A 12,083-nucleotide genomic window follows, 5' to 3' on the forward strand; every position below is an offset into this window, starting at 1 on the left:
CGCTTGTCAACTAATCCCAAGATTTGGCGTAGGCACTAGTTTTTACGAAAGCAATTTCCATCTGACCTTCCAACCCAGAGGGTAAAATAGGCCTTGTTGGGATTAATCCGGTTTCCTCACGATGTTTTCCTTCAGCGAAATGTAACTGAATAGACCTATAATTAAAAATAAATCTCATTGTGAGAAATAAATTATATATATATGTGTGTGTATAAAGGTTTATTTGAATTTTGTTCAAATGTATAGTTTAAATGATCTTCTCGTAATTATAATTAAGATAATAAAGTCAATACAGTTAAGTGTGGCTCCGGGATATATATGCGGTTTATATTCATTAAGGTTGATTTAGATGGAGACTATTTTGAGACGCCTAAATTACGACGCCAGTGTCTACCGACAGCACACCTTCAGACCGTTTAGACAATGACTATTTTCTGCCGCTAAAACTCGCCTCCAGTGACCAGCAAACCGACACTAGTCGTTTACACGGTGCCTTTTCAGTACCAGTACAAGCCAATAGGTGCGAGAGTAGCATGAGACGCGGGCGGAGTTCACTGGCGCCATAAAATAGGCGCGTGTTCTATACCGTGCCAGCGCTGGCATGCCGTGAAAAAATGGCACCGAAAGTGTTTATACGGTACCTGTTTTTGGGAACCGTAATTTAGGCGGCTTAAAATAGTCTACGTCTAAATAAACCTTTGGTGTTTATTGCCAGTATGAACTGGACAATGTATGAACATTTGCCACTAAACGCAAGCAGCAAATATGAATTCGCAATAAATACTCATCAATATCACCCCGCCACACTTACCTGTATTGATTTTACTGTATTTACACTACTGATCTTCTTCTGTAAATGGAGATGCTTCCTCAATGGTATCTTTGTCAATTTCTTCGTCATCTTTTGTTTCTTGGGAAGTCCTGGACTGAGAGCCGCCACAATTAATTTCAAAAGGCCCTGATAGTTCACTTGGTTTTGATTCTAGATTCAATGCTTCGTCGCTATTCTCGTCTTTTTCGTCGCTAGAAGCAAACAACGACTTGCAAGGAAGGTATGACAGAATATTTGCAATATCAAATGATAGACTAGGTTTTTCTTTATCTAATATAACCATTTCCTTTTCTTGTAATAGATTAACTGTGGCTGCTATTGGGTCTTCTGTTCTATTTGGGTTGACTACTGCTGCTTTTTTATAACTTTCTTCTTCTGTCTCTCGTCTTTGCTTTTGTATTGATAAAACTTGTTCTTCTTTGTTTTCTTGCTTAGGATTTAGTATTGTTTCAGTTTGATCTTCTGCTGGATTAATGATTGTCGCTGAAGAATTTTGATTTCGAATATTTATGGTTTCTGATTTACTTGGCAATGGGTTGGGATTTTTTATTACTAGAGGGCGAACATAGGTCTCACAGAATGATTTGGCTGCACATCTTGCAACTTGCTGGGTGAATGTTTTTAAACGTTCAAGCTCAGTAGGCGGCAAATCAGTTTCTGTCTTCAACTTTACTTTTTCATTAGTTTCAGTATCACTTTTTTCCCCTTCTGGTTTTTTTTCTAGATTGTCTTTTATAGTAGCAGATGAATCTTGGCCAGGAACAACCATTATGGATGTTTTATCTTATTGTTTTAAACAATTTTGAAAACTAGCAAAATTTAAATATTATGAAATTTAGCAAACATACCTTCAAGTATTGATTAATGAAATTTTGAAAGTCACTGTGGTAATTATTAGGTAAACATGTTTATTTGGTTATTGTTTTTGTCATTTTTCAGGATGAAAGTTATTTTGTTTTGATAAAATTCTGTTAAAACGATTTGAACCCCATTATCTCTATATTTTTATTGACGTTTTTATAAATATGTCAAAATAAGTTGCCAAGTTCTTACCTTATTTCTTTACTCACAATTCTTACTCTGTGGTGCATTTATCGACTTATTGCTCATACACACGGCGTATGTAACCCACGCTTATGTAGAATGCTCCGTCCAACCGGACCGGACCCCATGAAACTCGCGGTTTTACCTCTCTGTATTGCAAGGGTGTCTCCCTTGCGTTGAGGTACCTCTCTCAACGTACGTGCCAGCCCTAGAGTCCCCTATGGTGTCGACCAGGCGCGCCGACAGTGCCCTCATGAATGCTTTCATGTAAACTGACCAGTCATTAAGGTCGAGTATTTGAGGCGCTTGAGTATCTGAGTTTCAGCTGCAGTGCCGGCCTGAATGCGGGTCGCCCAAAGATCGGACTGTGCAAAAGTGTCGATGTATGCTACGTCCCACACCAGGGCCGTTCCTAATTTCCACGGACCAAACGTGGCTTTATCGGGATGCTTGCAGTCGTCTCTCGTCATGGCGACAAGTTCTAAAACCGCAGGCATAGACAAAGTGGCAAGCACGCGACGGTCCGAATCGTTAATAGTGCCGAGGTGACATATGCGGCCCGATAATTTAAATCAATATAATATATTTACAAAATCTGATTATTCCTACAGAGTATTTGTAGATAACAAGAAAAAACGGGTCTAATCAAAATTAATGTAATTCTGGTGCAGGTCAATTTTTAACTGTTCTCCGCTCTTGCTTTCGCCAATTTCTCTTTCCTCTTCTGTTTTTCCTCTTCTTTCTTTTGCTTTATCCTCCTTTTTTCCTCTCTTAAATAATCCTCACAGTCCTCGTAATCTAAGCAACCAGATTCTAGTTTTTTTTCCTCGGCCAGCTGTTCCTCCTCCTCGCAAGATTCAAAGTCAATACATCCTGACTTTGTTTTATCTATTCTGGCTGCTGGGTCTTTTGTGTGATCTGGTCTTGCTAGTTGGCAGCCAACTCCTTAAAATAAGAAATTACAGTCAATACATACCTATTACATTCGTTTCAATAAGTTCACTAATTTGAATTTTAAAAAGTATATATAATACAATAAATTAAAATGACTTCTGAATTTAAATACTGGCTAAATGGTGATTTTTTATTAAGAAGGCCCTAGAATAACCTAAAACTTAGTTTTATAACGTTGACCTTATAGTTGACCTGTTAAAAAGTGAAGCCAAAATTCGATTATTTCTCCTCATATCCATACATAGGGATTTTTGATGCGAGAACCAAAAAATGGGTAATACCTAACTGAAAAACCAATACTATTTTAACATTTTTAAGCACATTTGGACCTATTTTTAATTCATATTTTGGTAATTATTACAATAAACAAAGTTATAAACACACGAAATCATTCCCGCATCAAAAACCCCGATGTATGCTTATAACAGAACAAATCTAAAAAAAAGTAAAAGCCATGTCTCAGACAGGCGCTGTAAAGATAAGGCCTAGGATAAAAATACGTGTAAATTACTTCAGCAACCAGCTTAGTTATTAAATATGATGATGATTATGAAAGCATATTAAGTAGACCTTAGCAAACTCGGCGCCGTCGACTGGACAGAAAAGGCTTTGGTCAGAGAAGCATGGTGGTCTTTGGTGTCGGAGGCCAAGATCTACTTCGGGTTGTTGCGCCACGGCCACGATAGTAAGTATTAACCTTTTGAACGCCAAGCACACCTAAACGCGTTGTTACTAGTCGTGCCCATAGCCCCAAGGACAATTATAGGTGTTATGGCCGACGCTAAGTAACCTTCACAATTTAGAGTAAGGTTACCATTAGCTCCCTTGCGTCCGGATGCTCGGCGTTTGAGTGATGTTTATTTTTATGACAAAGCGTTCAAAGGGTTACGTATACCTGAAGGGCACGGTTTTGTATTCAACCTTGCTTGTTTATCATCCACAGATTTATATGCTTTAGCTTTTTGGGTCTCTACTTTTTCTATTTCAAGAGTCTTTTCACAGGTTTTCTTTTTTTCTTCAGTTCCACTAGTGCAAGCTAGTTTTATTTCACATGGTGAGTCTTGAGAGGGAGTGGATATTTTCTTATTGGGATCCGGCATTTTAGATTCGATAAGTTTAAGACAAAATTTTGTGTTTTTCTCACATTGTTGTTAGGTGACATGTTTGAAAATATATTCATTCTGTCAAAAGTGGTGAAATGTCAATTTGACATAGCGATATTAATGTTGTAATTCTATTTATTGACAATAACAATATACATAATGGATATATACAGATGAATACTATAACTAGCTTATATCTAAAATAGGCCCTTGAGGCATTGTACCAAGGATGCTGGCGGCATTTCCTCGTTGTATCGCAATACTGATACGTTGTGCGAGGAAGCCGCCAGCTCTTCGGTCACCAGTTACGTCAACCAGACGTTTCGCGATTTCTCCAAAAAACTTGTGCGCGCTGGGACCCCATGGACCTAGAGTTTCAACGCCAAAAGGTACAAAATGGTACTCTCTACCGAGGCTCTTATATTTATTACGTTTCAAAATTTCGGCGCTTTCCGCCGCTGCGCCCGCTTTTACATTAGTCCGTTGGAGGTGGGACGGTGCCAGTGTGTCTACGCAGGTAGCATCCCACACTAACATCCGTCCCAAGCTCCAAGGAACCAAGGACACCCCATCAGGCCTCTTGCCATCATCCCTGATAATGCCAGTTGGCTCAAGAAGAGCAGGCACATTGATGGTGGCAAGAGATCGACGAATTATGTCATTAAGCGACGCATGTCTTGAAAAACGACCTGCACTTTTTTGACAAGATAAACCGTGGTGTCCCAGTCGGTCCACGTCCGTGCCACAAGAGCATATATGTGGCGTACATACCGAAACCCCGATTCGCAAACCAGTCGCCAGTCTTAGGGAGGTCGGATCCAAGAAAGTACCAGTATTAGGTGAAGGATGGGCATGTAGCCAGTAGCCGGCTTCCCGGGCTCCGACCGCCAAAAGTCTCGCGTGATCTGGACCCGTACAGTTGTTTAGAAGAGTATTGTAAGTTAAATCACAGTAAATATTATCCCAGCTCCTTTGTGATTTTGGGTTGTCTGGAAATTGTTTGCCCGGGCAAGCAATTTTAAAAGCATTTTTAGCATCCTCAAAGCCCGTAATCTCATAGTTTGTGGGCAAAGCCCTTAAGATATTTCCTATGAGACCAGACGTGCTATTAATGGATGCCAAAAAGGCTGGGGAAGCCACACTGGAAATTTTGCGAATTCCTAAACCTCCGAACCGAATAGGGAGGGACGCTTGAGACCAGGAAGGCTCACTCAGCTGAATGTTTAGAATCGTCTCTATACTAATTTTGATCAAATCGTCTATAGGCGACAATAAATTTTGATGTTTCCAAAAAGGACAGCAACGGAGCACATATGTAAATTTAGGGACAAAAAGACAGAATTTCAGAATCACAAGAGCATAATGAGGGCTAATTTCGAGTAAACTATTCGTGTGACTTTTGAATTTAGATATAGAGTTAGAAACATAATCAGGAAAAGATTCTTCAAATATAGGAGAACCCAGGAGGCAAAGAGAATCCTTGTCTACCAATTTTATATTAGGAGCCAGATCGTCAAATTTGGGTTTTAAGTCGGTCAAAGTACAAGAAGATTTGTGAATAAAGAGTTCGCATTTGCTGAAATTCAAATCTAAACCAATATTTTCGAAACTGCTCCTAACAAAAGACAAATCAGAGAGCACAGTATTCACGTCGCCTCCTAGGGTTCCGTCGTCTAAGTACCAGACGTTGAATTTTGATTTTAAATTTTTAATAATTGGATTTATAGCCAAACTAAAAATTGCTGGCCCGAGAGGGTCACCCTGCTGACAACCAACCTCAGAAGATAATTCATGTGATTTGTACATTAATTTAGACGAGTCTGAATAACAAAAGAAAAGGTAATTGTACAGTTCCGGAATTTTGTCCTTAACTTCTGTCAGCAAAGTGTCCCTATTAACCGAATTAAAAGCATTTTTAACGTCAATTTTGACTACAATTTCACAATCATCGAATGAAAGGTAGGTCCTTAGGGCATGGACGGCTGCCTCGCACCCACCTTTCGTGCCAAAACCTAGCTGTACTGGTTCAAAAAGGGACTGCAATTTTGATCTAAAGTGTCTAACCGCAATTTTTGATGCCAGACGTCGTAAAGTAGACCCCACCGCAATGGGTCTCACCCCTCCGTCCTTTTTGGTTAGGGCAATCAGGTTTGCACCGTATAGGATAGGAACAATTTCGGTGTTAATTTTGCCTGAAAACATAAAGTTTATTAATTTAGTAAGGGAACAGATAAGCTGCTCACCTGAGTCGCCCACCGAATGACAAATTAGGTCCTTCAAATGTTGGGGCGAGATCCCATCCAGGCCAGCCGCCGAACCGGTTTTGAATGACATTATAGCGTCAGTAATGTCCTTGCCTCCGATTTGGAGGCAGGCCTGGTCAGCCGTAGGTGGGGCAAATGAGTGTGGTGTTGATATTAATAAGTTTATATGTATGTATGTATGTATACACTTTATTGTACATATAAATAAAAACACGAGAAACACAGTTACTTATAAAGTAAATTAAATACGACAAAAAGTCATTGCTAAATTTAGCTGGCTACTAGAGTGACATGTCTGGGCGGAACGAGAAGAGTCATGGAATTTAAGGGAACCCATATATGTTGTATGGGTTCCACGACTCTTTCCGCACAGACATGGCACTGTACTCCGACCGATTTGGTTGAAATTTGGTATAGAGATAGTTTGAGTCCCGAGAAAGGACTTAAGATAGTTTTTATAACCATAATTATCCTTTGAAGGTGTGAATCAATCAATAACCGATGAACCGATTTAGATGAAATTTGGGATGGTCTATATCTTTGATTTAGTTGAAAATGATACCATACATGACTGCAAACCTAAACATAAACAGCCGAACCTGAACCCCCCTTCCCCGAACCCTCCCTCCCCCCCAAAACCTCCGAAGCTGAATTCACCCTACACCTCATTTTACACCATTAAGGGAGGATTTTTGAAATAAAATTTATGTTATGTCCTGTGTCGGGATTCACAATATCTTTATACCAAATTTCAACTAAATCAGTTCAGCGGTTTAAGCGTGAAGAGGTGTTTAAAAAAAAGGTATTTGTTTAAAGTTTATATGTATGTTTTTACTTCGAAATGGTATCAATGTGATACCATAAATGAATTTGGCACTCCCGATTTATACGAAAACGATCGCCTAGTATCACGAGAGCCTTAAAATAAACTTTGAAGAGAGGATATTTCGAAAACTATTCCAGTTATCGAAAAATTTGACAATAAAACTTATAGTAAATTTAATCAGCTTTCGTCTTCTGTACGTAGTCTTGTCGCTAGGATTCAAAGTTTCCAAGATATAAGTGAAAAACCGAATAATGGGACCTTCAAACTTCTCTCTCCCCCCGGCTCAAGGGCTACGGCCAGGGACTTGTGATATGTTCACCTCCTAACTAGTCCAAACAGAGTTACGGAATCAAAAATTGTGTTCCAAGCATTTCCCTCTATACCTTCTTATTGCTTGGCCTATGGCCAATACTTAATAAATTATGCCCGAAGGCTCGTCTGCTAGGCGGTGCTCTGTAGGCTGATCTCGAAGACTCGTGTGCTGGGAGGCCATTGTCTTAACAACCTTACATTACTTTCCCTTAGTCCCCTACACATGAAGAGAGTACATGGAGTAGGCTAATTAATCTAACTAATTGACTGAGACTGACTGAACTCCTTTGGGCTCTTTAGGCATCATTTATTGAATTGGTCAATTATAATTAATAGCCCTGATAACTCCCCAAAAGATTTCCCAAGATGCTCAGTGATAACGGTGATGACATAGATCACTTAAAACTACAGATGTTGAGCTGGCTGTGGCTTAACGCTGCGACTAGTGCGAGTCTACAAGAAGGCAATTAGAAAGTGGAACCCAGAGGCATATACGAGGAGATAAAGGTAAGATTCAAACATCTTTATCTGATTCCATCGCAACGCATGTAATGCCCTTAATTCACTCCACCACTGTAGTTACATAACTTCCCATATAGACAAGCGTTCGCGACACCCTCAAAAAATGTTACAACATTGTTTAACACGGCTTTTTCTCTTCTTTATCTTTTGGATCTTCTTGTGTCTTAAAACATGGGTTCTCAGCACAAGGATCTTTAGCATCTTTAGTTGTTTTATCATCTGTGTCGTCCGTTTTCTTCTTCTGCAGATTTTTGCGTGGGTTAGGAGGTATTGTTCTTTCTTTTTCACATGCAGGTGGAGTATATAGATCTGAAATTAATAAAGCATACTTACTCAGTACGATCGGAAACTATACTTGATGATGAAATAGATGATATATTAAAATTAAACGTGTATTCTTGGGTTGTCTAAACTTGAGACTTACAAGCCTTAGCCAGTGATTTCACGTAGAAATCTTAAAAATCGCTCAGTCCATTTTTACCACTTACTCCATTAATATGAAAACAATGTTTCTTAATGGAGCTATATATCTTTTAATCAATATCAAGATCCTACGTGTAACGGATTAAGCTGTGTGTTCTTTCATAAACGTTTGAACAAATTAAAACAACCTGAGCATGATTCCTTGTTTATCCTTGCTTGTTCGTTGTCTAGATTTTTCGCCGTCTTTTTGCTGTGTGATTCTTTTTGTTCATTTTCTGTTTTTTCAATTTTTACCTCACAAGGACCATCAGTTTTACCGGGTTTGTCTTTCCCTGTACAATTAACATCGATCTCGCATGGATTTTCTTCAGTTTTCTTTGGGTTGGGCATTTTAGTTATATTTTAAGTGTGTTTTGTTGGTTGTTGTAGTTTTGTAGTATGTTGTATATTAATTTAAAACATTTTGTAGACCGGTTTTATAAGTGATTTCTATTGATGTGTCAAACTTGATTTTGACGGTTTTAACATCCTGTTTGTCTAATAGGACAAACAGGATTTGGAAATAAGTTTTATGAATGTCTTAATAAAATCTAAATTAGAATGTATTTGACGTTGAATTCTATATCTGTAAATATTAATTTTGATGGGGATGATAGACAGGAGATACGTTTGCGAACTTAGGGCCTGTTTACACGGTGGTTCTAGTTTTTAATGCGACTTAATATATTTGCCAATAAGCGCAAACAAGTAGCTAATGTATGAATTTAGACTAAAATTGTGGTATTATATGATTTTTTTTTAAATAGACTTATAAATATTTTTTTATAAGAAAGATTTTACATCTATGCTCCTTCTAAGCGAATCGCAATGAAAATGTATAAAATATTAACCAATCCGATTTATTGAATTGGCATAACTTTTATCATTATCGTATCGTTATGACACTTATCCGTCTTGCAATCTATTTCTTTTCTTTTAGAAGTCTCGGCGGGTTGCGACTGTTGCATCTCCTCCTCCTCGGTTCTGCTGATGCTGTGCATAATCTTCGGCTTCGTCTCTGGACATAGAGCGGTTGTTGTGGTTATCATTTATCATTTCAATACCTTTGTTTCAATTTTAAGCCAAAAGGCTTGGTCTCTGGACACAGCTAACCGTTGCTGCGTTTGCTAGCAAAGCCGTTTCAATACCTTTGTTTCAATTTTATTTACTTCATAGATTCACAAAAATACCCTTCTTAAAATATTCTATATTATAGTGTTGTGTTCCTGCCGGTGAGTGAGGTTGCCAGAGCTCAACGAGGGTGCGGAGTGTTAGAGTCGGCAACGCGCATGTAACTCCTCTGGGGTTCCAGGCGTTCATAGACTACGAAGACTGCTTACTATCAGGCGGGCCGTATGCTTGTTTGCTACCGACGTAGTATAATTGTCTAATTTGCAAAATGTCTTTTTCACAAATTGTCGCTTTTGCACTTGACCAATTTTTATAAGTTTTTGCAGTAGAATGTTGATCTTTGTTTAAATGGTTATTGAAAATTTAGCTTTAGATTTACCTTATTTAGGCGTGATCCTCCACAGCCGGACCACCTCGCCTGATTGTGCACAATTTTTCATGGCGAAATGTACCCCTAATGTACCTAATGTACCTCATCAGAAATTAAACGTACCTCTGTAGTTTGACAGATATATGCGTTTAAAAGGGCTCCGGCTGGGGAGTAAAATCTGCAGCCGGACCACACCTGGATCCGATGATAACCGTGATTTCGAGATATAATTTAAACAACAGAAAAATGGACCAGTTATGTACCTTTGAATAAATCGTTTTTTTATTTAAAAAATGTCATTTAGAATTATTTATTGACAATAACAATATACATAATGGATATATACAGATGATTACTATAACTAGCTTATATCTAAAATAGGCCCTTGAGGCATTGTACCAAGGATGCTGGCGGCATTTCCTCGTTGTATCGCAATACTGATACGTTGTGCGAGGAAGCCGCCAGCTCTTCGGTCGTCACCAGTTACGTTAAAAAATAGTCTCTTAAATGAATTTTCATAAATTTCATTTTTTGAGTATATGCGGAATTGTAAGCGCCTTCCATTCTTCATTTCTTTGGCGTATGTTTATGACATTTATCCGTCTTGCACTGCTCTTTGGACTCCGTTATCTCAGATGTCTCGGCGCTGCACAGCGTGTTGCGAGGCTTGCATCGCCTCCTCCTCGGCTCCGCTGATGTTATGCCTAATCTTCGGCTTCGTCTCTGGACATAGCTAGAGCGGTTGCTGAGGTTATCATTTATCATTTCAATACCTTTGATTCGATTTTATTTACTTTATACGCTTTATACATTCACAAAAATACCCTCCTCGAAATGTTCTCTAATTTGCAAAATGTCCCTTTAGCTAAATGTCGCTATTGCACTTCTCTGTTTTTTGTAAGCTTTTGCAGTAGATTGGTGTTTTAGTAGAATCTTCTGAAGAAGTGGTTATTGAAAATATAGCTTAAATTTTACCTTGTTGTTAAGGTGTATTTAAATAGACTCTTTTCGCAAAGTGGACATTTTGCAAAAATACACTTTAGTTAGGGACGTTTTCCAAATAGAACTATGAGAAAGCTATTTTGCAAGTGGATCCATCAGTTATTTACCAATTAAAATAAAGGCAGAATTTGGGAGATCATTTATTTACATTATTATTTCTTTCTTCATTTCTTTGGCGTATGTTTATGGCATTTATTCGTCTTGCACTGCTTTTTGGACTCCGTTCTCTCAGATGTCTCGGCGCTGCACAGCGGGTTGCGAGTCTTGCATCGCGTCCTCCTCGGCTCTGGTGATGTTATGCATATCTTCGGCTTAGTTTCCGGACATGGTCGGCGGTTGCCGTGGGGGGTGAGAAGTCGTGTCCTGACATGTCAAATATCAAATATCAAACATTTATTCAGCAAATAGGCCACAGGGGCACTTTTACATGTCCATTTTTACAAACAATAAATAAAAAAAAAAAAACAATTACAAATATCGAATCTATGAAATAATAAATACTTTATTAGAGATGTATACTGTCTCTAAATGTCGAATTACACAAAAAAAACTATGATAAAAAAATAAAACCATAAAATACTAAAATTCTTTAGAGATGTATAAGTCTCTACGTGTCAGAGATAAAATATAAAAATATATATTAAATTATCCTTAGAGATGTAGAGGGTCGCCAAGGCTTGAATTCTTATATAAATAATTAAAAGACAAAAAAATTAAAACAGACAAGAACCGAATGAAGTGTCTCACGTTAATGTCACTCAAAAGTAAAGTTACATACTTTAACATAACCTGTACCCCGTGTAAGCTTAAACAGACCGGTCTCCACAAACAGCACCCGTTCACGAGTATGACGTGTATCTCAGTTCATGGTTTTTGGATTTTAGCTATTTAGTTTTCACATTGCAGGTATGTTTTGGATGTAAGTTTTCTCGACATGTTGGTGTTTTTTTTTTCAGATATAGGTATGACATGTGGGTTTTTTGGTATAATGTAATCTGTCAGCCTGTTGACTCTCTATTGGACGTAGACCATGAAAAAAATAAACTTATTTAGCTATGGCGAATGAATCGATATACACGATTGAATATATCTTCAGCGTGTATCTCGGAGTAATGAAACTCAATGGCATATGGTTCTTGCACGTGGACTATGTTAGGCTTATGTTACGCGTATGTTGAGATTGTTGAGGCACTTCGCATGCTATTTGCATGGAGTCCAGAAGCCGATCTATCGTGCTTTACACTCCTAAGGCCTATGATAA

At 38.3% G+C, this 12,083-nt stretch overlaps 2 protein-coding genes across 3 annotated transcripts; both read right to left on the reverse strand.

The window, feature by feature from the left end:
• Positions 1-204: 204 nt before the first annotated feature.
• Positions 205-4,005, reverse strand: LOC133530661 (uncharacterized). Of its 2 annotated transcripts, none has more exons than XM_061868669.1 (2): positions 3,726-4,005; positions 205-2,821 (listed from the first exon to the last, which is right to left on the reverse strand). In XM_061868669.1, the coding sequence occupies exon 2, from the start codon at positions 1,599-1,601 to the stop codon at positions 837-839; it is 765 nt and encodes a 254-aa protein (XP_061724653.1). In that variant the 5' UTR covers positions 1,602-2,821; positions 3,726-4,005; the 3' UTR covers positions 205-836. Both variants share the same exon structure in this region, with proteins under 2 accessions (XP_061724653.1, XP_061724654.1).
• A 3,613-nt stretch (positions 4,006-7,618) lies between these two features.
• On the reverse strand, positions 7,619-9,279 carry LOC133530715 (uncharacterized). Its single transcript, XM_061868739.1, has 2 exons — positions 8,469-9,279; positions 7,619-8,166 (listed from the first exon to the last, which is right to left on the reverse strand). Exons 1-2 carry the CDS (start codon positions 8,668-8,670, stop codon positions 7,976-7,978), a joined length of 393 nt encoding a protein of 130 aa, XP_061724723.1. The 5' UTR covers positions 8,671-9,279; the 3' UTR covers positions 7,619-7,975.
• Between the last annotated feature and the right edge of the window lie 2,804 nt (positions 9,280-12,083).

Source organism: Cydia pomonella, chromosome 23 (genome assembly GCF_033807575.1).
Source record: "Cydia pomonella isolate Wapato2018A chromosome 23, ilCydPomo1, whole genome shotgun sequence".
NCBI lineage: Eukaryota > Metazoa > Arthropoda > Insecta > Lepidoptera > Tortricidae > Cydia > Cydia pomonella.